The 27,731-nt window shown below is 26.7% G+C and overlaps 2 protein-coding genes across 3 annotated transcripts in view; both read left to right on the top strand.

The window, feature by feature from the left end:
- The first annotated feature begins 15,301 nt into the window (after window positions 1-15,301).
- The window catches only part of LOC129989430 (tubulin-specific chaperone A-like), a 28,454-nt gene continuing 16,024 nt past the window's right edge, over window positions 15,302-27,731 (top strand). The window contains exon 1 of one of the 2 annotated variants that reach the window (XM_056097972.1): window positions 15,302-15,536. In XM_056097972.1, coding sequence (XP_055953947.1) covers window positions 15,481-15,536 — 56 coding nt within the window. In that variant the 5' untranslated portion in view covers window positions 15,302-15,480. The remainder of the gene's footprint in view (window positions 15,537-27,731) is intronic. The other variant, XM_056097971.1, reaches the window with a different exon arrangement.
- On the top strand, window positions 24,388-27,094 carry LOC129989429 (PHD finger protein 14-like). The gene has a single exon (XM_056097970.1). The coding sequence runs from the start codon at window positions 24,573-24,575 to the stop codon at window positions 26,793-26,795; it is 2,223 nt and encodes a 740-aa protein (XP_055953945.1). The 5' UTR covers window positions 24,388-24,572; the 3' UTR covers window positions 26,796-27,094.

Genomic DNA, 27,731 nt, shown 5'->3' with positions numbered 1-27,731 from the left:
CCTCAGGTGGAATTTTGTTTTACATGCAAAGTTTTTATCTATTTCAGAATTGAATATTACACATTTTCTTTTAGATAATTTTTTGCTTTAGAAAATTGAAAGTTTTCTTGTATTTAAAACTTTGAGGCCGAATAATAATAATAAAAGCAGGATAAATATCTGTCTACAGTGTTTCTTCAGAGAATTAAGAAATAACTGTATCCGTTCGTATTTTTTAATATGTTGTTTTCGGGTAGAGTTAACCGGAGGACGTATTGGAGGATCAAGCTAGGTTCCAATTAGTGCCTGTAGACGGCGCCAGCAGTCTACAGCCATCTGTAGGCGCTAACAAAAACTATCCCAAATGCAGGATTAGCTATAATAGGGGTTATAAGATTTGGCAAATAAGCACATTTGTGGCGAATTATGCCAATCTTTTTCATTTCCTATTACGCGATTTTGTTTTTTATTTTATTCCGCCAAAACTTGGAATCGTCAAACTGTTTCGTTTCTTTTACTCTTTCTGAAACTTTACTCGTTTCTTTTACACTCTTTCAGAAATTCATCTGATAATTTTTTTTATTTTAAATTGATTTTGATGTAAATAAATTCTTTATTATTATTAAAATGTATTTATTTATTAAGAATTTTTATAAGTCATTTGTTAAAAATTATTATTTATTAAATAACTTATTGAAAATATAAATGTATTTATTTATTATTTTTTATTTATTTTATTATTGTATAAGTATTTTTCATTTGAAAGAAAACGTCTCCAACAGTTGATAATAATAGAAATATTTTCATGCGAAATTTGAATAAATAAATGCTTTTATGTTATTGCGATTCGAAATAACATTTCACTGCAAGGACTTTCTATATAATATATATATAAATTTTTTACTATATGCAAATTTTTTTTCTAATAAAAGAAAACGTGCACGTGTGTATGCAGAGAAGAATAAATATGTTTTGGAGGGTAGGAAACTGTAATGCTTGGTAGAGCAATTTTTTAATTTTTATTATTTAAAAACAGCGAAAAAGTTTGAAGTTTTTCTGCAATAACTTTCGAAAATGTTTCCAAATTAAAAAAAAAAAGATTTTAATTCATCTTTAAAGTAAAAGTATATTTAGACATATATCTTTTTAATTATAAAATCATATGATATTCTTTATTTTAACAAATTTTTAAATTTTGATTTTCACCAATATCGTAAATGAAAGACAAATCATTTTCATTTTTCAATCAAATCTGAATGATTTTTCTTTGTTAAAAAATATGAAATAAAATTATTCATACTTTTAATATTATAAAATTTATAGGCTGGCATGCTATCAATAAATTGCATCTTTCAAGGCAGGTTGTTGGACTTAGAGCTTCCAAATTTGGCTGGCAAGTAGCTATTTCTTAGATAGCAATATTAACAAATCTTGTTTCAAAAATTAAATTAAAATTTTAATAAAAAATTAACAAAATTCCAGCATTTTCTTTATAAATTCAAAATATATCGCTGACCAAAAACATTTTAAATTAAAAAAAAAAATTAGTTTTTCAATTATCTTTTCTTTTTTTTTTAATTCCATTCAATATTTTTCTTCTTTGATCTTAGTATTTTTCAAAATACTTTTAAACATATTTTTCAAAAATATTTTTCATTGGTGTAGTAAACTATACTTCTATATGAGCACATTGCAGTGATATCCAATACAATGTTATGCACATATTATTGTCATTTTAATTTTTTAAAGATAATATAAAACTAAACAATTAAAATCTACTATCTTGGCTTTCTATAATATTTTGGATGAAGATTCAAATCTACTTTATTATTTTCATTTCCATTATTTATTTTTTATTTATTTTATTTAATTTATTTTAGGTTAAAATAAAATTAAAAATTAGGTATAACTGGAGCATCATCTTTTTTTTTCCTAATAAAATACAGTTGATTTTTTTATTTGACCAGCTTTTTATGGCTTTTTTCTATCATTTAATAAACGTCAATTTTAAAAATTAACTTTCTATTAGTTTTAATATATTTACTTCTTAGCTGAATCATTAAATAAGTCTTCTATCAACTGCAAGATAATTCTTTTCGAAGGTTATGTTAATTATTTATATATTATAGTTTGCTTAAACAGTTATTGTCATAAAAAAACTAAGAATTAAAGAAGAATTAAACTAAAATTAAGTTTTAAAAAATAATTCTCAAAAAAAATCTCATAAACAGTATTTTTTATAATAATTTACAACTATATATAACTTGTTATTTTTTTTTTCAATTCATGCATTAATTTAACAAAAATTAAATTTATTGCAAATACTTTAATTGACATAATTAAAGTAATACTAAATATATGATGGACAGACCAGCTGGTCAACGAAAGCAGCTGGTACATCCCTAATTATTTCGATTTCGTTTCCAAAGTATACATCTAACAATAATCATCCTTATAATGTAAATGTGTTTTCAATGTGAAACAAAACAGTCTACTTATATCATTGGGGAACGCGGTGTCTATATATAAAATAGTTAGCTAACATTAGAGCTCATGTTTCTTCTTCGGCTCTAGCCATGTCATACATGGAATACCTGCTTAGTTATGCACCGACTCCTCTTAAAATCCAAAACTAATATTTATTGACTGATTCTCTATTTAGCATTTATGTTCAGCTGCCGGGTATGCGCCTATATTGTTATATTAATGCTGAATGTGTAGCATGGACCTTTAATTGTTCTACAAATTTCTACATATCTTTTCTAATCAACTACTATTTTTTGAATAATCTACATTTATTCTCTGAAAATGTAATGAACTTGTTTGTAGATTATTTGATGAAAATAAGCTGGAATGTATAAACCCCTTCAAACCCATAATGGGGTTTATGATATTTGATTTTATCAAGTAAATTCTTCCAATCAGACTTCAAATCTTAAGAAATAAAAAATTCAATTAAATTTGCATCAAAAACTATTGTTATGACTTTTTCAAACGCTATCAATAGAAGGATATTAAAAACTTATCAAGAAAAATGATAGAAAAAAAACCATGAAGGAGTCTTAGTTTTCGGAAAGGGGATGAGGAGGATTGATTAATCCATAATGTTATTGTCATGATCTGACTCCATGTAAGGGTTTGGAAGCAATCACTCTTCGGTTATATCAAAAATATATCTTTATTAGACACACAACAACATCGCACGCTCTGTCCCTCGGAGCTAATACTCTGGTTATGTCTCTCTGAGCTCCCCGAGAGGCGGGAAACTGGGTCATATTGCGCATTCAAGGCCATTTTATGATTCATGGAGATGAAACGCACATCAAACTTTGGCGCGCTTTCTCCGAGAGAATTAGAACCATCGCTACAGGGATATCCTACAATGGCAAATTTTTAGGCACTGTGTTTTAATTTTGTTCAATTAAATCCTATTACTTCTTCCAATGATTAATACATTAATCTTATCCGGTATCAATGACATCATGTAATTGATCTTGACCACTTGTTATCTGCTAGGATGGAACAGATTAAGGAAAAAAATGTCTTTGACGGCAGATCAAGGCTTATATTTTCTATAGACTCTACTTATATTCTCTTTTCAAATTTATCACAGAAATTATATAAAAAATTAATATTAAGGTGATTCGAACCTTTAATTCGAAATATCGTAGTATAATAATATTTTAGGTTTCATTTTAATCTATTTTTATATTATTCTTTTCCCTTAATTACAACAGCAATAAAGTAAATAAAAATGGTGTTTAATATCGACAATATCAAACACATTCTTGAGTATAAGACCAAGAATTAAGCAGGATCGGTCTTTAGTCGATTGCTTCCAATTGGGCGACGTTCATAAGGTCTCTTTCTTATTTCCTGCATACAGGGTTAATTTTTCTTCCGCCTTGCCATGGACCTTTACAAACATAAAAAAATCCTAGTAGTCTTTTTACGAAGGGTATTGTATGTTCGTAACATAAAATTTACAGCTACTTTGTCTATTTAGTAGGGAAAAAAAAGGGGGAAGGGGCACGAGAAGGGTATTGGGACCAGACATTTCCGTACGAGTCAAACATCCAATAAATCATTCTTAGCTCATTAAAAAAAGGGGCTAGGGAGTGATTAGTCTTTGCTAAAAAACACATAAGCCTGCTGGCAAGAATGTTTAGTGAGAAAATGTATTGGTATTTTAACTAAATTTTGATACATAAGGAAAAAGCTTCTGACTGTTTGTACATGTGCTGACTTTACAAACCGGCCTTTTTGACATGTATCAATCAAATTTGGCAAATATTTAGTTTGGTGGGTAAAAATGTGCTTTTCAGAGTGATTAAAAAAATTTTTTTAGTTAATTAAAAATTAAGCGAAATATTGGTCTTTATTCGGGATAACTTTTTAAAAGTTTACAGTAGAAAAATAGTTTTTATAGCATTATAAAATTAAAATATATATATATATCCTTTTAATGATACCAGATTTGTTTATCATACAATTTTTCTTACAATATTTAATAAATGTTTTGAAATATATTTTAAACGTATTTTGCAACAATATATATTTCACTGTTGAAAAAAAAAAGCTCAAAGCCGTTTTCAATGTTATTACTAATTTTGTATCAGCTTTTTTTTTTTTTTTTTCTCTCTCTGATTCCATCATTGTTTCTATCTTTTTTAGAATTTACAATTTAGAAGAATTCGGAAAGTTATAACTCTTCAGCAACGGAAATTATTAACTTCTTGTCCACTTAACATGCTATTTACTAATGGATCCGTGGCGAAGCTTTTGATGAGCAGAAAATAAAAATTTCATGGCATTTCTTGTTTAAAAAATAATTAGCATTTTATGCATTGGATTCTGGTTCATTATAAAAGTGATGTTTTCTATAAAATTTGAATAAAGTAATTTTTAAATAAAAGCCTTTTAACTAGGAAATGTGAATTTATGAAATTATTATTCTGCACTGAATTTATTCAAAACAGGATATTTGTTTTTAATTCGAATTCTCCTGTAATCCTGAAGGGTTATTTTTAAGAATTTTATTTTAACTTTTGCGAGCTCAAATGCTCACAAAAATAAGTATTTTTTTTAATTTTTAAAACTTTTTTCCATTATGTTAGATATGGATATTCTATCAACATTTTTCTTTATTAATCACCATTTTAACAAGACGTATTTATCCATATGTCATTAATGGAAACATTTGGAATAATATAGTTTTTTTCGTGATATAATTTACAGAAGAATTCAAAATTATATATTCATCTACGGATTCTCTTGACAATTTCAGTTTCTTTAGCATTTGTAGAAAGAAAGTTTTTCAACTTGAAATTAATTACGATCATTAAATCAATAATTATAAAACAAACTTACGATCATTAATTCAGCAAGGACGCTTAAATTGTTGGGCTGTTATATCGATTGGATCTGAAATCAGCTGGATTTCGGATTTATATAAAAAGTTCGCAAAAGGAAATAAAAACAAGAAAAATTGCTCCCTAATAATAAAAGACAATAATGATGTATGAATGTTCAATTATTTTTTATGTAATAAAAAGATCTGTGTTGTTTACAAGATAAAAAAGTGAAATTACAATATCACGAAATTTATATTGTAGTTGAATCAAATATTTATGTTTTTAATAGTGTTATGATGTTATGGTATAGTCTCCATTATAAGAGTTCATGTACACAATAAAGAATAAGTAAAAGAAATAAAATAACAAAGTCCTAAAAATTATTTATTTCTGACAATGTTCTTGCATTTCAATTTTTTTTGTACCAAATAAAGAATTTTCATAAATCTTTGTTAAGTCACTGAAATAAATAGTATAGTGACCTATTTGCTTATTACAAATAGTATACAAATTTTTGTTCATTTGTTGGCTAGCTTATGTGCATTCGTAAATTAAAAATTAAAGCATATGTTTTAAAGTATATATAAATTTACGAGTATGTTTGGTTTATTAATCAGTGTGAAAAACACGTTTTAATCATTTTCTATTTAGCGTTAATTTCTATTTGTGATTTCCATTCTATTGCTGAGTTATATCTATAGCAACATTTTATTTAATACTAGTCACCGACCAACTGGCTAGCCAAAGTTAATGGCCGCTAAAATTTTCAATTAAATACTTTACGTAACTGGGTCTTAATAGCTTCTTAAGCAAATTATTTATAAGCTTCAAATTTTGATAGATAGTCTATAATAAATATAATATTAGAAGACATCTATGATTCTATTCATTTTACTATGCATTTCCCTTATTTTCTGCCAACGCCACTAACCATCGTGGATGCACTTTGATATTTAGTCTTTTAACAATACAATCTAATTTCTAACCTAGAGCAAAACAAAAGGCATTTTTCTTCATATTAAAAATATTTTAAATGTAAATTTTTCAGGGTTTTTTTTTTTTTTTTTTTTGCAAAATTAGATAATTATATTGCGTACTTTCCTGAAATCAGCTTTGCCAGTCATAATTTTTGTAAAGGACAGAATAATAATTCGCACAGTAAAACGAAAACTGAACATTTTTTTGCAAATTTAATAACTTTGGTGTTCATCAAGAATTCTTATGCTTTTGAATAATTAATCTTGATACGCTTAATATTTGCTCAGAATTTTAAGATTTTTGCTGGAAAATGTGCCTAAAATATTTTTAGAAAATTGATTAAATATGAAAAAAATATTTATACAGCAAAAAATTACAATCATTGAAAAAAAAATTCTGAATATATAAAAATAACATTTATACTGTAATATTTGCGAAAGTTAACGAGTGAAATAAACATCAAGAACTTGCTTAATTTTTAATTAATTAAAATTCTAAATGAAATTTTTAAAACATTGCTCCGAAGTGCACATTTTATCCGTCCAACATAGTTGCGTACTAAGTTTGGTAGCTATAAGTCTTACGGTTTGATTAATAGAGCGTCAACACCCAGATATACAGACGCACAAACACATACTCATCTTTATTATTAGTAAATATCGCTCCCGGTGATCAGCTGGTAAGACAAAAATATTGATTATATTTAATTCCAAATAAATTATTTAGATATAACTATATAACAGTGATACCGCGAAATTTCCAGACATCAAAGATATGTTACTTTTATTGTCTTACGCAAATACTCACATACGCACGAAGACACATACATTCATCTTTATAATTAGGATAGATAATGCATTTCCTGTTTGTAAAAATGAAGTTCTGTAATGGAATTTTTATTCACTCTCTCAGGAGACAGAGTTTCAAAATTGCACGGCACGTTTGTATTCTCTATGACTATACATAACTTTACTGAAAATTAACTTGTCCATTTACTTAATTTTTAATTTCACATGAGTAGTGCCATCCGGTACTGAATATGAGAAAAAAACACTTTATTTTTAAATTACATAATGCATATAATCTACACTAATTATAAAGATAAATTTGTGTGTGTTTGTATTGGTACTGTAGAGCAAATCGTTTGATCTATAACAACCAGATTTTGCACATATATGCAGTGCGGAAATTTGAAATATCGGTGGGATTTTTTGAATTTTCAGTTAATTAAAATTTGTAAAATTTTGGCGTTTTTGCAATAATTTCTGAAAATATAGCAGAAAAACAATTTGTACAGTATCTTAAAATTCAAAACATTATCTTTTTAATGATGCTAAAATTTTTGCCATATAATTTTTTATTTTTTAAAAGTTTTTAAGTTTATTTTACAACACTGTATTTAATTATTGAAGAGAAACTGAAACCATTTACATTGTTGCTCCTAATACCTCATCTTGGCCTTCTCCCACTGATATGACCAAGATATGAAGGTTCGGTTTATTTTCCCATGTTGAGTTGGCTTAAATATGAAGCATGCTTTTAATAATTCTTCTACATATATTTTGTTGCTTTAAATAAAAAAAGTTCGCCCTTTTGTGACCAAAACTGAGTGAGTTATGACAATTTGAATGTCACTGTTTTATAAAATCGCGGAATTCCATTGACCATCTCGAAGATATTCAATCAATGCCCTGAGTTTCTCGAAGATTGATCGACCTAAAATAATTACAGTTTTGATTGTCCTAAAATAAGGATATTCAAGGATTTATAACGCAAAAGATGGAAACGTTAGATGATCAAGATTATTTTATTGAATAGGATTCGTAAGCCTGAAGGACAAAATAAATTTTAGACTTCATAATCGTTTACAGAAGTACTTTTTTTTATTGAAATAAAATAAAATATTACAACATTTAAATCCTTCAGAAAGCAAAATTGAAAATAAAATTTTATGATGAGGCCAAAGAAAATATTATTGAATAATGTTTTTATATAATTCATAAATTATTAAAATATTCTGTAATACAAATTAGATTTCAATTTTGAACTCATATTTTTTTTAAAAGACGTGTTTGGTTTTTAAAAAATGTATTTATTGAAGTTTTATCAATTCCAGCTTAAATTTCAAGTTCACATTTTACAGGAACTGATAGAAAATTAGAGAAAGGCATCGAAGAACGAACAGAATAAGGAAAGGCTTCTATAATAGTATCGGTGCTATGTTTATAAAAATTTGAAGCTTAAAAACATTTTGCTTGAGAATCTATTAAGAGAGCAAGTTACATAAAATATTTAATTGAAAAGCAAATGTTAATTCTAGGCAAACCAGCTAGTTGCCAAAGGGGAATAGTAACAATGATTTAAAAATTTTTAAAAAATTAATTAAAATTTTTTAAAATCTACTTTTAATTTACTAATTAGAATATCTTTTAAAAAGTGTTTTTTTTTTACAAAAGTTATTTTATATAACTGGTAAAAATTGTCTAGAAATAAGCATTATAGAAAATAGTTTCAGATTGGGCCTCGCGTTTTCTAAGACCAACCTTGTAACAAAGGTACTAGAAAGTATTATTATAAAATATTCTTTAAAATATTTTCAAATATTTAATTAAAATATGAAAAGAAATTACACAGAAATAAAATTGATATCACTGAATAATTAATATTTTGAATTTTAAAATGGCATAAGAATGACTCCTATGCAACAATACGCTCCGAAGTTATTGAGACGAAGGGTTAAAACGTCAATAAATTTTTAAAGAAAAAAACCTATTTGCAATTTTAAAAACTTTTCTTAGTGAACATTTATTATTCAAATTAGGAACCAACTTTCGGTCGAACGGTCTAGCCTTCAGAAATCTCGAATATGTTTTTGCCTTATAAATGTTCTAACTTAATTCAGAGACAACATCCATTCTATAAATTTAATCATGTTAAAATTTTTGTAAATAATTCAACATCCTTTTCAGAAAAATTAGACATGTCAACCGAATGAAAAATCGAGCCCAATAAAAAAAATAAATAAATAAAAGAATAAATAGAAATCGATATTTTAACTTGAATTTATTTTTGCAAACGATTGCCTTTATTTGAGAAGCTACTTTTAAGCAATTTCTTTCTTTGATGAATACAATACCAAACAAGAAAGGGGAAAATATAACTCATGTTATAAAAATTTTTTGGTTAAAAATCTTCATCGTTAAGCAGATTAATAAAAATAATAAAAATTTTGCTATATGCTGCCTTCCAAATAGCTCTTCTCGGTCCTTTTTAATGAATATTAAATCAACAGAATAAGGTTAGAGTAAGATGCTGACACCCGTTCGTAATTTCAGTCTTACTGAAGAATAATATAATTATTAATGTGTTTATCTATATGTTAACATGAGTTACAAGACAGACTGCCGCCCCAAAGCTTAACATTTAGCAAACGTGATTTAGATGATAAAAATGTGTACTTTTAGGCAATTTATCAAAATTTACAACTATAATTTTAATTAATCTCTCTCTCTCTATATATATATATTTATACATACTACATATTGAAATAAAACTCATTCGACATGGTTGTATAAAAAATGGTTTTGTCCATTATTGCTATCAAAACATTAATTATATTAAAATGCAGCTCAAAACAGCGAACTCAAAAACTGACTAAAATACATCGATAAAAAAGTATTAAATAAGAAATAAATCGTAATAATAATTCCAATATTCTTTATCAAGTATTTGTAATATTTATATGCTACAAGGGAAAAATAGATTCGGCTTAATCAACTTTACTTAAAAATCATCCGTTCAAAATGGATATTCACAGACCAATGCGAATGTCAAATACTTTGTTATATCATTTGTGTAAACAAATAACTGTCTGTTTAATTATTCCTTAATTTGTCTTTTTTTTAATTCAATAAAAATTTATTCATTTGCCTTTATAAAATGAAGGCATTTGTTTGAAGGAAATTAGATCATGAGTTCACTGAATTTTCCCATCTCCAGGCATGGATTAAAGTGTAATTATCAAGTTTCGCGTGGGAAAAATGTTGATTATCCCATAAAAAAGAATCATTATCCATCAATCACTCGCATTATAAGAATGAGAAATATGCATTCCCTACAGCTTTTCTAACTGTTTACCAAGTTTTCTCTAACAGGTAGTTAAATTCCGTTAATCCTACAACTTTAGCACATATGATACTAGATAAGAGCGCATCTGCTTACCACCACCCGGTGGTTTTGTTGCCGTAAGCAAATTGGGGTAGCTTTTCAAAAGCAGCAGAGATAGATAAGTAGATGGAAGTGGAAAAATCAATTACAGAACTGTCATAAGTATCTATTTTTCTTTCTTTATGCTCATAAAAGCATCGGTTACTGCGCTATCTAAGAAATACTTTTCTGCAAATAAGCTTTCTTTGGGAAACTACATTTAAGCAATTTTATTTTGATGATTAAAATGCTAAAGAACAAAATAATGTTTATTAAAATTAATTGAAAAAAAAAACCCTTTTACTTTTAAATAGAATAGTAGATAAATAAAAATTTTACAAGATGCTGCATTCTGGTGGATATCAAATCAAAGAATGACATTAGGTCAATATACAGATATGCAATTGTAATTTCAATCTTACTGAAGAAATATATAGTTGTTCATATATTTATCTATACTTTAACATGAGTTATAAGACAGACTGCCGACTCCAGAAACTGAAAATCAATCAAACATGCTTTAAAAGATGAAAGCGTGTGCTTTGATGCAATGCATCAAAATTTCCAGTTATAATTTTAACTAAACAAAATGTTGATGTTTTCCTCTTTATAATTCCCAAATATATTATTGTACAAAAATGATACTAACACCATTTTCCAAACTTAATATCAAAATCCTTTTATTGATATCAATTTCATTATCATACAATTGCCTTTTTAATATAAATAAACTAAAAAATATTTTAGAATGTATTTCTACAATAATTTTTATTATTGTAATAAAATTCATTTCATTCCCAAGACTATCAAAATTTAACTAATCAAGTAAAGATGAATTTATTCTTTTGTCATTAATTTAAACTTGTTTTTTCTGTCACTCAACATTACGCGTTTGTTTGTATGTAATATAGTGATTACAAAAAAAAAAAAAGTATGACAGCAATAATATTATTTGATAACAATAATCTTTGAAAAAAAAAATGGAATATTATGTTTGCAGTAGTAGCTGAAAAATCTACAAACGAGGTAAACAATTCCTTATGACATCTTGAAACAACACAATTTCTCGTACCCTTCAAGATATTTTATTTGTTCAATAAAAATGCTTAGGTAAATTAACACAGCCATATTCGAAATTTTGTTAAAATACCATTTTATCATTCAGATTTAGTATTTAAAACTTCAAAAAATACATTTGGAAATTATGAAATTTTCTTCTGAAGCATTAACCAAGGTTTCTTTTATTCGCAAAATAATTATTTTTCTTCAAAAGTAAAATTTTCTTTTAGTGCGAGTTGATTAGTGATGGCATTCAGGTATCTAATTTTAAGGATAAATATCCACAATGGTTATTTATTTTTCAATTAATTGTATTCATATAAAAAAAACTGTATGATCTTATATGCTAATGTTATAAAGAGGCAGAAAAAGTATAAAGATAAAAGAGATCATATAAAAAAAACTGTATGATCTTATATGCTAATGTTATAAAGAGGCAGAAAAAGTATAAAGATAAAAGAGAGAAAGGGAGGGAAGCATATAATTTTTTTTATTTCATAAAATTTTTAAAAAATTAATAAAAAAACAAAGAATAACACATTATACATTTAACATACTTAATTTAAATTCTTTTTAGTTACAATGAATAATAATGAGGTAGACGATTTTTTAAAAAGTAATTTTAACTAAATAAAAAAGAAAGATTTTTTTTTTTAATTATTTAAAATGATATTGGAAACAAAAGTGAAAGATACTGTTTACAGTTTTTTTCCTTCCAATTTTCAGGCTGTGGTTTAGGCATTAATAAGAATCATGTTTTAGAGGTACAATTTGAATTTTGAGAGGAGTTGCATAGATTATCAGCTTTGATACAATATCTTGAGAATATATTATTCATATATTCCAATTGTAAATGATTGTGGTTCTCTTTGTTCATTAAGTTTTTTTTTTGTTTTTTTTCCCTGTCAAGTTCTCTTTATCTCTTTAGAAGTTCCCAATTATATGATACATATCCAAGTTCAACTGCTCTTTCATATGCTAAAAGATTTCTTTTTTCTTCTTTTGTGAATACAATGGCCCAGGTAGTTCTTTCAGTTGCATTTAAAATGTACAAAACTACTTTGATTTTTAAAATACTGGTTTCATACAAACTCCTTCATCAAAACAATATCAGAACATATTTTGTGATCCTTCTGATATTATTCATTCTCTGTCCATCCTTTTTTCTGTAATGAATAAAATCTGCCTTCAGTTGATTGCCATCTAATTTCTTTTATTGATCCAATTGATATATGTAAGTTAAACCACTCAGACAGTTTTAACCTATTTGCGTTAGTAGTTTAAAATTTTTACTGAAGGTGAATTGAATCAATACTAAATTATTTTTGGAAATTAGCCTTTCTTTACGTTTTTGTAATGGGGACAATGGAAGTTGATTTAAAGTTTCCAAGTGACTAAAGTCATATTCTCCAAGTTATTAAATTCCTATTGAACAAATGAATTTGCAGATAATTTGATTCAGAGATTATGATTATTTTTATTATTGATTCTAAATTGTAAATAATTTTTTTCACTTTAACATAAACAGTGATCAATTTCATTATTCCATTGTAATTATTCATTACTTTAAAACAAAAAAGATTATTTTCCAATTTTTTTTTTCCTAAAACATTTTTTTTTTCTATATCCTCATAGAAATTGTCTTTTTTAATAATTTAGTCAAAACCTTAATTCTAAAAGATAAAGTAGGTATATAAACTATATAAGTTTTATAGGTTTTAAGGATTTTCATCATCCTTTATAATTTTTTTTACACAATATCTCAGAACTATTCATCACTTGGTATTTATCCACTCATTTGAATCAGTTAAAACAATGTTAGTATAGCATTTTTTAAGGTGGAGTAAATGTTTATTTTGTTAATGGTTTGGTTAACTAATATACATTTGTATATTACAATAATGAATGCTTGTGAAGCAAATCATTTTTATTTTATGAATTATTATTGAAAATCAAAATGAGAAGAAATTAAGCTTCAAAAAACTAAGAAAAAGAAAAATTTCTTGAGAAAATGTATGTGTTGAATAAAATATGACTTAAATATTATGCAAAAATTAACAAATGATATTTTACAATTTAATTGAAAATTCTATTGACTAATTTAGAATACACTAATATTTTTATATTAAATTAAAAAATAATTTTTATTTTTTGAAATTAAAAATTACATTCCAAATTTTCTTTAAAAGTTTCAACTTCTGTGCATTATTATAAAAGTAGAAAATTCAACATTTAGAACAAATTTATCCACGATATTAGAATTTTTAATACAAATTTTTTTTAAAAATATTATTACACCAATCGTATAATTAGAAATGATTGATTCTATTACCTTTTCAAATTTAGTTTGGCTACTTTCAATCAAAATTCTGATTTTTAGCATTAAAAGAAGAATTAAATTGCTGTATGCATAAATAAATGTATTAAGCATTTATGAAAAAAAATTAATAATTTAGAATAAGAAATATATGTATTGAAAGAGTACTTTTTAAAATCATGTAATATTAATCAACTTATGCATATAATTTTTTGTTCAATATAAATCTTATTTTAACAAAACAAAAATTAGTTTTTATTAAATAGAAAATATTGAATATTTTGATGATTCCTTTGAGGATTTTTGGTTTATCATACTTTCTTAACAGAGAATAAGCCATATTTTATCAAAAACCTAGCTAAAATTATATATATATATCTTTACAAGTATGAATTATTAAATTAAAAAACAAATTTTAAAGAGTTCATCATGCACATTATCAACATTAAAAAAATAAAAATAGAATGTACAAAACTGCAAGAAAGAGATTACAGATTTTTATTATTGCAATTTTTAGACCACAAAATATAAATGCTTTATTGCTACTATAAATACTAGCAAATAACAAAATCAAAGCATGCCCGCAGTTATAAAAAATGTTTTAAATGTTCTATAACACTAATTTATTACTTAATTAGGTAAAAATATATATATATATATAATTTTTTAAAAGCATCATTTAAAAAAAATTTAGCTAATTTTTAAAAAAACATTTAATATTGTACAACAACAAACAAACAAAATATGGGCATTAAAATTAATAGTATAAAAAAACTAAAATACTTTCCAATGAATACAGCCAAATTGCAAGAAATAAAATTAAAACTACATCGAATTTGTATTCTGAATAAAGCATCATTTTTAGCTTCCATTAAGAATTTAAATGAAACTTGTAAGTTCATTCCATTACTTTGTGAAAACTTTAAATTTCATTTAACAAACCAATAGAAGATAGAAATTAATTATCAGTTAACATATTAGTTTCTTGCCATTTAATTAATTATAAATAGAAAGCGCCTGTAGAAAATTCAGCTTTCCCAAGTTCCCAGCCACAGTCAACATTAATTTCTAGTCAAAAATTAGATTCATTAAACTTAATTATGAGCAAAAATAAATATATTATAACACGGTATTATTCTTTTATTAAAAAAGATCGTGCATAAATAAGGTCTGCCTTCATCATAGATCTAACCGACATTCGTCCACACTCAACCCTATACATTCCAAAAATGAGCTTCATTCTTGGCGGGTAAATAAATTTTCAAATGTTGGCGAAAAAAGCTTTTCCGTAAGCAACCATACATCGATTCCCCCATTTCCATCACTACCGGAATGAAATCCGTCCTCCAGTGCTGCTTCCCCCTACTTCCCTCCCCTTTCAACTTCAAATGGGGGGTTCAAGCGTCCTCCGGTTAACGAGTCTCGTTGTTTTCTCTTACCTGTCTGTGTGGGTTTCTGCTGAAAATATATGGAATAGAAATCTTCGTGAAGAAACTTGTGTGGAGAAAGTAAGATCAACATGATCTTTAGTGCTTTTCTACTAAATTGTTTCGATTAAAGTTTTCCTGACAATTTCCTTTAAAAATCATGTCTTTGCCCCCAGCATTGAAATTAATCAAGATAAAAAGCGGTGTTGTAAAAAGGTACAAATTATTACATTTTTTTTTATATTTTAAACCAAATTTTTAGTATTAATATTAATAAATTTGTTTGTTGAAGGATTTTTCAATATTCTCTTGACGAGATTTGGTTTCATTAAATAACTTAGTTTTTTTTATTATGCATTTGTTATACTTTTCAAGATCCAACCAATTTCGAAAAATAATCGAACTTAATTGTTATTAATTGCAAATTCATTTGTTTTCAGTTGTAGAATATTAATTTTTCGTAGGTATAATTTGTTTCCCCCCATACGTTTGACTTCTCCATATTTCCAAACCAAATATAAATCGTCATATCGTTAATTTTCGATTCTAAAAAAAATCGATCAGTTATAAAGTAGTCAAAAATGAAAAGTGGGTAGTTTGATTAATATATGTGAATAAACACAGAAATATTTCATTATATTTTTTGTTACGAATTTTAATAAGTATTTAGACAATTTTAGAAATAATTGTTTTATTCTTTTTATAATAATAAATAATTACTTTCTTTTTATTTATAAAATGCTGTTTCTTTTAATTTTGGTTCAAAGTATATTTTTGTTTAGCTTTTATTATATTTGAAATAAATTTCAGTTATTAGTTGATATGTGTATTTATATTAAATTTTAAAGTCATCAGTGATTCCATTGCCTTGTTAGAAGTGAAGACTAAAACGTGGCTCAATTCAATGTCATTGATTTAAATATGAAGTAGGAAAGATGAAAAATAAATAGAAATTTTTCTCTGCAATTTATGACAACAAATAACTACTATGTGTCAGTCTTCCCTCTCCCCCCCCTTTTTTTAAAAAAAAGACTCAAGTCTTAGAAATATTTTGCTTGATTTTAAGATTTGAAAAATGTGTCATTATCCAATGTTAAAAATGTCTATAAAATAAAATGTGTCAATAGATAAGTCATTCTTACATCAATATTATACCTACTGGAGAAATGAAACCTGTTTATTAATACAATAACTTTTTATTCACATATTTCTGATTCTGCATTCTGAAAGGGAATGCAAGAGTATTTGGAAATAAGCTACCTCAATCTTCAGCTTAGATATTTGGGTACACATAATAGATCCCTTTCCATCTTATTGTATTTAAATTATAAAGTAAAATAAACACTATCATTTTGTTTTATAGGCATTTCAAGACTTATTTTTTATTTTTATTACCCCTTAATTTATACACAGCTCATAGTACTCACTTATTTTGAATTTATTATAGAAAACTAGAAAATATCACATAATTCATTTTGTGTACCAATTTAATTTATATTTTATACTATTTAATATGATAGTTTTTATTTTGCAGAAGAATAAGCATTTTTTTTAATATATATATATCTGGATATAATGCATAGACTTTGTGGTTGTACCAATGGAATAATCTTGTTGCCTATTCTTTCTCTCATAAATGTCATGAGATATAGAACAAAATAATATTATATAAATAATATTTATTCATAATTCTCTATTGTGAAAATTTTTTCATGCTCTAATGATATCAACTTATTATATAACAAAAATTTCTTTTGTTGGGGAATATAATATATTGGATTCCTTATCTTATTCTCAATGTTAGATAATTTTCAAGCATTTTACAATTTTAGGAATCCTGAGCATAAATTTTTTTTCTTAATTAGTCAATAAGGTGAATTTCTTTGAGCGAATTGTTTCCACCAATCCATTCCACCAATCCAATGGATTGGTGGAAACATTTTTCATAACATTGAATTACCCATTCCAAATAAATATTTATAGATATAAAATGGAAATAGCGGTTATTATCAAATAGTATATTTTATCTCCATAAGACTTATTATTATGGTACATAAATCAATGGACATATTTTTCATGTCCTTAGAGTATATTAGACATTTATATGGTTTCACAAATTGAAAACTTTGATTTTTATTTCATTTGAATGGGCAAAAGGAAGGAGGGGAAGTTTTGGCATTAACTCAATTTTCCATTTCCAATTTTCATTTCTATTTTCCTTAATGATTCTTATCATCCTCAGGACTTACTTAAAGGAGATTTCATATTGAATTTTTAGTTTGAAAATTGAAATCTATGATTTGGTTTGTAGCTGGCCAATGAGAAATATGTTGAAATTAACCGAAACTGTCCTAATAATAAATTTTATTATGCATTTAAATGATTTTGTTGTACTTTGGTAAATTGCTTAAGATTTATTTACTCCTATAGTATTTTAGTTGACTTATGAGCAAATAATTTGGTCTAGAATTTGTTTTAGATGTGCAATTTTGAAGTCAAAATCACATTCAACATGCTATTTATCTTGTATTTTTTATAAATGCCTTTGTTCACATATCAACTAATAGATACTTTCTTATTAATGGATATCGTCCAAAGGATTTTTTAAAAAAAAATTCAGTGTAAAAATTAGTATATACATTTAAAATATTCAAATACAGTAAATACATATAAAATAAATAAATAAAATAGATCAAAATATTTGTTTTCTTTTCTGGTCTTAAATGTACTTCAAAATGTTAAGGTTCAGTTTTCAGATATCTACAATATTCTCTTTATCCCATAATTCATATAAAAAAAAGCTGTCAAATTCCTTAGATAAAAGCAATGAAATTTTGTATATTATAGCAACCATAGATATGCTGGCTTCCTGGCATAGGGTTAGCGCGTCTTCCAAGTGATCTGGGCATCTTGGATTTGAGTCCAGGTTCAGGCATTGTCATTCTTCTTCTGTATTCTATCTGTGAGGTGTGTGAATGTTCCCCCTGTAAAAAGGGGTTGTGGAAGTGAATATGATGTGTGAAGTAGCTATGTCGTACTCTTGACCCTTATTAGCGCCACAGAAAAAACAAGACACTCACTCGGTTTAAATTGCTGACAGTTAATTGTCAGTGGGCTTGTAAAGTGTCATAAGTCACAACACCATAGATATTGACTTATTGATATTGAATAATTCAGCATTTATTGCAAAATAATTAATATTAATGTAACAAATAGTATATTTGTATATTAATCACTTGTTACTAATTAATTGTCCCCCCCCCTCAAATTGACAAAATTATCTTGTTTATTTGCAATTAATGATTAACCACCAAAGATGTCATGTTAATCTTATCACTGTTTTCATAAATGATATGCAATTTTGCATAATGTTCATTAATGACATGTAGCTTAGCTAGAACTTTGTAAGTGCTATGTGGTTAAATCAAAAGTCCACCATTACAAGTAGTTAATACATAAACTGTACTGTATAAAAATAAAAAGCAAAAAGATTATTTCAAATTTAATAATAGATTTTTAAAAACTGAAGCTATTAAGTAAATGCTAAAAGATTATGTTAGTTGATAAGGGCTAAAATTTTATTCTCTACGTTTTTTACATATTTGAAGAAATAAATTCTGTTTGCAATTATTCTTCTTTCAAATAAATGCCGAAAGAAACATTTTATGATAAAAATTGTGAATTTATCATTGATTTTTTGATTTTATTGGGAACAAAATATCTTCTGCTTTTCTTAATTAGTATCAAAACTAAGATTTTATCTATTGTACATTTATGCATTTAAATTATAACTAATGAAAGAGAATATGTCTTCAATTTTTTTTTAACATGCTTGTGTTAAATCTTTAAAGCTTGTCTTTTTTTTTAATACTGTAATATTATCTGTAATGTGGTAGACATCAGACTTAACAGCTAGATTAACAAAAACTTTGAATCAATAAAGTTAATTTAAAATTGCATTTAACATACCCTTCAACAGCTGTAATATTTCTGTAAATATTACAGAAATTAGGTAAAAATTGCTGCAAAGTACAAAAAAATTAAACTACAAAACTAATTACTAAAAAACAACTACAAAAAATTGCTGAGAATACCTTCTTGAAACCACACCCACATTAATGCTGAAAGTGAAAGAATTTTTACCACGGTTAGAAAAAAAATGGAATCTTGTTTCAACATGAATACAAAAACATTGGAGTTGCTCCTCATTTCAAAATGTATATAGGAGTTTAGTATGATGTTAAACTGAGCAATGATGAGTTTAAAAAAAAAAGCAAAAGTATTTATTATTTAATGAAAAAATTATAACTATTTAACATTTAATTTGTTTAAACACTAAAATTATGCTCTGTGATATTTAAAAAAATATTTTATTTATATGTTTAATCTATAATAAATGAATCTTAATTATGATATTGAATATTAATTGTTTAATATAATCTTAAAATTTTGAATAATGTTTGAAAATATTTCTTTTAGTTTAAATTGTTTGGAAAAATCTATTGTTCAATAAGTTGTTGATACTATGTTAAATGTAATTTATCTGTAAAAAGTTCTACTGATGACTGGGTAACTAATATTGGAGGGTACAATTTAAATAATAAAATTTATGTTTATTGTATTAAATTATACTAAAAACTCTGCTTGTTTATCAATATAAAATGTAATTTAAAATTTGAGCAGCAGCTAATTTTACAACTGGCCAAGGTTATTGATATATCTTTATTAAATGGGTTGACTACTATAAAAATCACTTTCATGATCTTTTTTATATAGTAAAATATGAACTCTTTCCAACAGTATTGTATTTAAGTAAGAAGTCTATTATTGAATAAAGGAAGATTAAGGAAGTTTTCTCTTTTATATTATTGCCACAAAGAAAATATAATTAAGAAATTAATTTTAAGATTTATTTTATAAGATACTCTTGTTTCCAAAATAATAATGATTACTATCTAATACCCTTAAAAATAAAGTATTCACAACTACTGAAATTTTAAAAAGGTAACTTTTTTTTACATAAAGTTACCTGAAAATATTTCTGCTGCTTTAATTTTTATTACTTTTCTTCAAAAAATGATTGAAATTTTAATCTGCGATCAGTACAAATCATATTAATTGTTAGATTATTAGATTAGAATTATTAATTGTTAGATTAGACAGAAATATTTTCCTTCTATAATTTTACTATGAGATTTTGATTGGGATTTCTTAGTTATAAGCCGATTTAAGCAAAGAAATTTTAGATATATCTAAAAGAATGTTGTAAATATTAAGGATTTTTATCCCTTTACTCTGAGCATGAGAAAATGCAAAAATCAGCAGTTTTATAAAGCATATGTACAATTAATTAAATAAAAAGAGGGAATTGGATCAGGAAATAAGAGAACATTCTAGAATGAAATTAACATGGGCTAAATTAAGATAAAATTTTTAAAAAATTAATTAAAATTTAAATTAGATTAAGATATATACTATGTACTTGTCAAATATGATATGCAATTTTTTTATTTTATTCCAGAAGGCAGTTGATATTTAATATATTTTTAATGTTTAGTTTAATAATTGAACTAGAACACTTATTATAAAGAAATTAATGTACCAATTATTACAAATATTATTTCACAATTATGATATATTACACTTATATTTATTTATAAAAGAAAATTATGTAGTTTATAATGGTTGAAATTAAATAAATTTTTGCTAAAAGAAAATTTATGGAATTTTGTTCGTTGAACTAACAGTTTTATTATCAAAACTGTTGTTGCCGATTTTCATCTTTGTCAGTTTAAACATTATTAATTACTGTAAATTAAAAGAAAAAATTTAAAAAATGATTCAAATGTTTTCTAGTTTTGTAGCATGATTTTGGTTTAATTTTTTTTTTTTTTTCAAATTTGCTCTTTTTATATAACAATGATAATATGCACAAAAAGAGTTGTATTTAATATTGTCTGATCATGCATGAGTTTAAATCAAGTAATAAGAACAATGGATACTGTTGTTTTACTTTTAATTTTATTAAACTTTTGCATATAAACAATATTTTTTAATATTTATAAATATATTATAATGGGATACTGTTTAAGGTTGAAGTTTCCTGCTGATCATTATTTCGACTTTTTAAAAATATTATGAAGTTGTTGTGGATACTTTGAGATGAGCAATTGTCACAAGGAATGATGTTTCTCAGCCTCATTTTGAAATATATTTATTGTTATTTTCTTAATTTTTATATGTAGGAAAATATAATTTTGATCTAGTAAGAATAGGAATTTACTTCTTTTTAGGTTATTTTTCTTTTGCTAAATGGCTTTGTTTTAATATTTTTGTACAGTTTGAGAGAATTTTTGATGTATTATATTTAGACTCATATTTGATATTTAGATGTGTGTCTCATGTTAATTGGGGAAGGAGTACTTACATCTCTTCTATCTTTTGAAATACATTTGTTCAACCAGATATTCCAAACATCATCTATATTACTATTCCTTTCTATTTATGATGTCAAAATGTGTAGTTAAGAGTTTTGCAATATTAGATATCAGTCTTTTAATTGTCCACAAAATCTTACATGATCTGCACACCAAGCCTACATCTTTCATTAGATTTACTCTTGCAATCATATCACTACCCCTCTCCTTTTCCATTCCAACATGTTAGTATATCTTAAGCAAAACTGTGATGAAGATCATATTATTGCATTCCATTTAGTTACATGGATAGTAATAAATTATAAAAAAATGTACTTTATGAAGTATACCTAGGATATATTTTTTTTTACTCTTGGCAGTTAATGTGCTGTTGTCACAAGGCATACATCTAATATCTCTTAATCTAATTTTAATTCTCCTATATTTTATCCTAAATTACTCCATATTACTTTAATCTAAAATTTTCTCTTATTGCCTGATTCAAATCCCACTTTTTTATTTATTTAATTCTAACACACATTCTAAAAAATAACCGAGTTAATTCTCAGAATGTCTGCCAATCTATACATTCAGAAACATATAAACATGATAACTAAAAATTGCAATGACTTAAATGCATCAAATTTGGTATGATATGACTACAAATGTAGTTTTGTGTCAAACTTTTGTTTCAGTCAATTGTATCTAAAACAGACATTTAGTTTTCGGATACTGTTAAACATGTCAAGGATTCATTGCCAAAAAACTTGCCAAGAATTACATGACAGATTCAGTAAAAATGTTAAATTCATTCTCAAAGATTAATGTCTCATAACCATTGTGTACCACCATAATGCAAAGCATTCTCTGGGAAAAAGAAATATACAAGAAAGTTTGAGAGAGATCACACTCACTATTTTTTTTACTCTTGTAATTTGTTTCATTGTCTTTTGTTATATTTGATTATTGGCATAAAATTGTTTTATTCTTATTATATCCAAAATGATTACTTAAATCTTTCATTTGTCTTGACTTATTTGATTCATATTAATTGTTTTATTACAGTTTTTAGAATTCTCTTCACTATTTTCTTTTCTTTTTTTTGTCATTTTTGTTTTGCCTTCATATACATATTTGTGCTTGCGTATCTCTGTCAACAATATAAGCTTGCGTATCTCTGTCAACAATATTATTTAATTTTTAACATTATTAAAAATTAAATAATGTTAAATTTTTAATCTGAAAAAAAATATTTTTATTAACATTTTATAACTATTTAAAAATATGTAAACATTATTCTATGTCAACATATTAAGGATAGGCAGATTGGAATGCAAGAAGATTGAAACTTCCTTTATTGGTCTATATATTGAAATTTTTTTAAGTCTGAAAATTTGTTTCCCATTTTTTCTTATCAAGTTTAAATTATTTTATGCCTTTTGGATTATTTTATGTATAAAACAGTTTTTATGTGAAAGTAAATATGCAGATAACTGAAATGGGGAGATTGATGAAAAATCATATTTAAATAGAGTAATTATAAATTAATGTGCAAGATAATCAAAAATTTTATTCAAATAAATTTCTAGCATAAAATATTTTTTTAAGCTCAATGATTCATGTGGCCTTATGCATGAAAGTCAATAAAAAAATAACGATTTTTTTGAAAATAAGTTCCAAGCTTTATTTTACTGTTCTGAAAAGTATCCTTTGTAGCATTATTTTTTAGTATCAGGTTATAATAAGTTATTATAAAATTATTTGAAATCTTTCATCCAGTCTAAAAAATATATTCAATTAGTTTCTAAGCAATCAGTTAAGGAAATCAAATAAATAAAACTAAGTATATTTATAAATCAATGATTTTTGCCATCTAAAATCTATATTTTTTAATAACGTAAAAAGGGGGGGGGGTTAAAAATAAAACATTAATAATCGTAAAATGTTTTAGGTTAAAGTTTCATTCATTTTACATGATATTTCACAAGAAACCGGGCCAAAGAAAGTTTTCAAAGAATTCAATGATTTAAAAATGAAGGCGAGGAAATTGAATTTCTAGTTTTAAATATGAAAAGTCCTTTGAATTGCAGTTGAAGAATGTTGTTACTGCTTTTATTACATGAAAATAGAACTGTAATTCCGTATTACTATTGACGAATCTTGATTCGATTTTATTGAAAAACATAAATTGGGATCTTTAGGCCAGAATTAGATCTCCTCGCCGACAGCCTACGTATTATGTTTACATTTGCTTACGCCATCTGGTGTTGGCACTAAAACTATATGAGAAATGGTTGTACATGCATTTTTTTTCCATTCATCAAAGTGATTATAAATATATTTTTAGATGATCAGGTTAACTAAAAAAATAAACCCGGATCTTTGATAAATTTATTTTTATTCATTTTTTAAAATTTTTTATTATTTTTTTTTGTGCAAATCGCATGAAAGTAAAAAAAAAAGTATTTGGCTTATGACGTCACAAGATGCATTTGATAAAACCTTGTAATTTGTACACTCAGTTAATTTCAGATTAATAGATTTATTTCAAATATATGATCAAATTCAATTTTTTTATTTATTAAGCTCCTTTGTGTAATTAGTAAGATAAATGTTATTAAAACTTGCACATTTTAAAGTTTTGTTGTTGGCATCATTAAAACGATTGATTAATTCGGCGGCGTCTGTTAATATTTATCGTTATTCAATTTCGCGAAATAAGTCGTCCATCCCTAAATGTTTTCTCAAATTTATATTTTGAATGAAAATTGCTGCTAAACTTTAATTTTTGGAAATATCTAAAAGCTATTGTTGCGGTAAATTTTTTCTGGTAAACATGGAGATGAATAACAATGACAATATGGCAGAACAAGATCCACTGGAAGGTGCAAGTTTTCTTTACCGCACGATGGTTGAGCGGGATCCAAGTAAACGCAAAGTGAAACCGGTTGAAAATCATATGCAACAATTACTAGATTTTGGTGACTTAGACGACAGTTCCGATGACAGTGATTTCAAAATAGGTGACGATGCTCAAGAATCCAATGAAGAGGATTCTGGCGAGAGTTCTGGAGGAAACGATGACAACAGCGAAGAAGAAGACGATGATGATGAAGAAGAGGGAGAACAGGAAATTCCTGACAGTAAGGATGATATAAAAATCAAGACTGAGCCTATTAAAGACATTGCACCATCTTCGTCTGGAGATGCTGTTGAAGGTGTACAACGTCAAATTAAGTTGAAGATTGGCGAAGGAGCCGCAGCCAAAAAGTTAAAAGTTCTTATTTGCAGTGTTTGTCTGGGAGACGTTAGTCTTCTTCCTAGACAAGGTACTGATAACAAAACTGTCGATGAAGAAGATGAAATCGTTGAATGTGACTGTTGTGGTATTTCTGTTCATGAAGGCTGCTATGGCATAAGTGATGTTGAGACTGCTGTCAGTACAGTTTCCTCTTATTCTACAGAACCATGGTTTTGTGATGCCTGTAAAGCAGGTAATATGAACCCAACTTGTGAGCTATGTCCCAATACAGGTGGAATTTTCAAGGAAACTGATGTTGGAAAATGGGTTCATCTTGTCTGTGCTTTATACATTCCAGGTGTTGCATTTGGTGATGTAGATAAATTGTCGCCAGTCACCCTATTTGAAATGCCATACTCTCGTTGGGGGGCCAAAGCTTGTTCTCTTTGTGAAGATGAACGCTTTAGCCGCACAGGAGTGTGCATTAACTGTGATGCAGGAATGTGTCGTAGTTATTTCCATGTGACATGTGCTCAGAAAGAAGGATTATTATCAAAAGCTTCTACAGAAGAAGATATAGCTGATCCATTTTTTGCTTATTGCAAATTACATTCAGACAAAAATATTGCACGAAGTAAACGGCGTAACTATTTGGCTCTTCAGTCCCAATTTAGACAAAAGCATCATGCTGATACCTCAATGTCAGATGAAAAAACAAGAATTGAAAGAAAGCTTGCATGGCATCGTGATCGTTATCTTGCAGATAAGGAAAAGCGTCCCCAACCGTGGGTTCCAACTCAAAAAATGCCAAGATTGTTAACAACAAGTCCTTCTGCTTGTAAAAAATTAATTAAAAAGGCTGAGCTTCTTGGCTTAAGTCCACAACTACATTTGAGTAGTGCCGATTATGGTATGGACATAAGGCGCAAATGGCATGTTCCACCAGCCTTTAGTGCAGAATTTGTCAATTATTATCTTGATCGAAATGTTCGGATGGTATCTATGCAACATAGATTAGATGAACTTTTACAGCAAAATAGTCAATTACAGGAACAAGAGCAAGAACTAAGGCAGAATTATGAACGGATTGTCTCTGATGTAGAAATATTCCGTAAAGAGAATGCGGAGTTGACTGAGCGAGGTATGCATTACTGGAAGATAATGTGTGATTTGAATAACAAAAAACTTCCTCTTCCTGATGTTTTGCAACCCAAGCCTGTTGCCAAGTCCAGCAGAAACAAGAAATCTGATTCTGTCGGGTCCGTGATTATGGAATGCAGCATCTGTCACAAATCGCATGACCAGCACCAACTTGCGAAGTGCGACAGTTGTCAGTTGCACTATCACCTGGCCTGCCTGGATCCACCACTTTCTCGAATGCCAAAGAAGACAAAATCGCTTGGCTGGCAGTGTAGCGAGTGTGACAAGACAGAGGAAGAGGAACAACATGAAGATGTGGATGCTAACGCTCCTCGAAAGTTACGGTATAAAGAATTGTCCAAGTCTGATCAGGAGAAGCCTCGTCGCGGACGGTCATGCAAGAAGACATCGGACGACAACGTCGGAGCTGAAGAGAAAGGCAGCGAGATTTGGATATCGTCCGGTGCGGAGGATGACCACCTACACGAAGGTTCTCGTCCTCGGTCTGATTCACGGAGAAAACGCCGATCTGCAGAGATTGGCTACCGTAAATCTAGGCGTAGGAGTGGGAAGCGAAAGTCGTCTCGAGATAATTGGGGTGAAGATGACGGAACCACTAATGAAGGTTCCGAAACAAAAATTCCAAGACATTCTACAAGGCGCACATCTTCTACTTGAATTGTTTTACAACTTGTGTCAAAGTAGTACTTAGTTGTAGCCAGAAGTATTGTAGAACTTGTTTATAAAATTATATTGTGACTTGAATTTAGGTTTATTTTCTATATGGTGATCTGCATGTGAATATTTTTAGATGGACAGTTAAATGTTTCTGAATTTATGATTTTCGTTTGATACTGTTCTCTCCTCTTGTAGTTCAAACGTGAAAATTGCTGTTCTACTGTGAAAAAGTATTTTGAGTTGTATGTAATTTTATTTATTTTGATTTTAGATTAAAAATAAATGTTTACTTAAATATATATGATTGTTTTTATTTTGAAGCATTTATTGAAAACAGTCTTGAGAAAGAATAAAAGGAACATGTGTATTTTTAGTATTGAGCTATTAGCTATTAGTTTCCATTGCTTGATTTTTTTTCTTTTATTTCTACAAGCTCTATTCAGAAAAGAATGATTTTTTTAAATGATAACTGAGCCATTGTGCTTTTCTATATTAAAGTAAAAAAATGATGCATGTGATTCTTATTTATATATTGATTTAGAAATTCTATAAATATATCTATAAAGTCGTGAAATTTTATTCTCAATTTGTAGAAATATTAAAATAAACTAATTTTATATAATTAAAAAAATGCTAGTCATTTCCCATGATATTTATATATTAAATTGTTTGAATGATGCACAATTTAATAGTACCTTAATGCTCAACATGTATTTAGATAAGCTTTTATATATATGTGTGTGTATTAAAGCAAGTTATTTTTCTTCATTTATTTTAGTTAAATATCCTTTTTAAAGGATGCTATTGTGTATTTTTTTTTTCATACAGTTTAATAGTTTCATTTTTAGGTTTTTGAAAAGCCTTTTGACAAATTTGATAAGCAAAGGATTTATTGGGCTCAAACCAAACTAATTGTCAAATGTTACTATTTTTATT

Source organism: Argiope bruennichi, chromosome 10 (assembly GCF_947563725.1).
Source record: "Argiope bruennichi chromosome 10, qqArgBrue1.1, whole genome shotgun sequence".
NCBI lineage: Eukaryota > Metazoa > Arthropoda > Arachnida > Araneae > Araneidae > Argiope > Argiope bruennichi.
Note: the sequence above shows the minus strand (reverse complement) of the source record. Positions and strands in the feature narration are given on the sequence as shown.

Bases quoted from the DNA above. Each gene is read 5' to 3' on its own strand.
- LOC129989429 (XM_056097970.1), top strand. From the start codon at position 24,573: ATGGAGATGAATAACAATGACAATATGGCAGAACAAGATCCACTGGAA.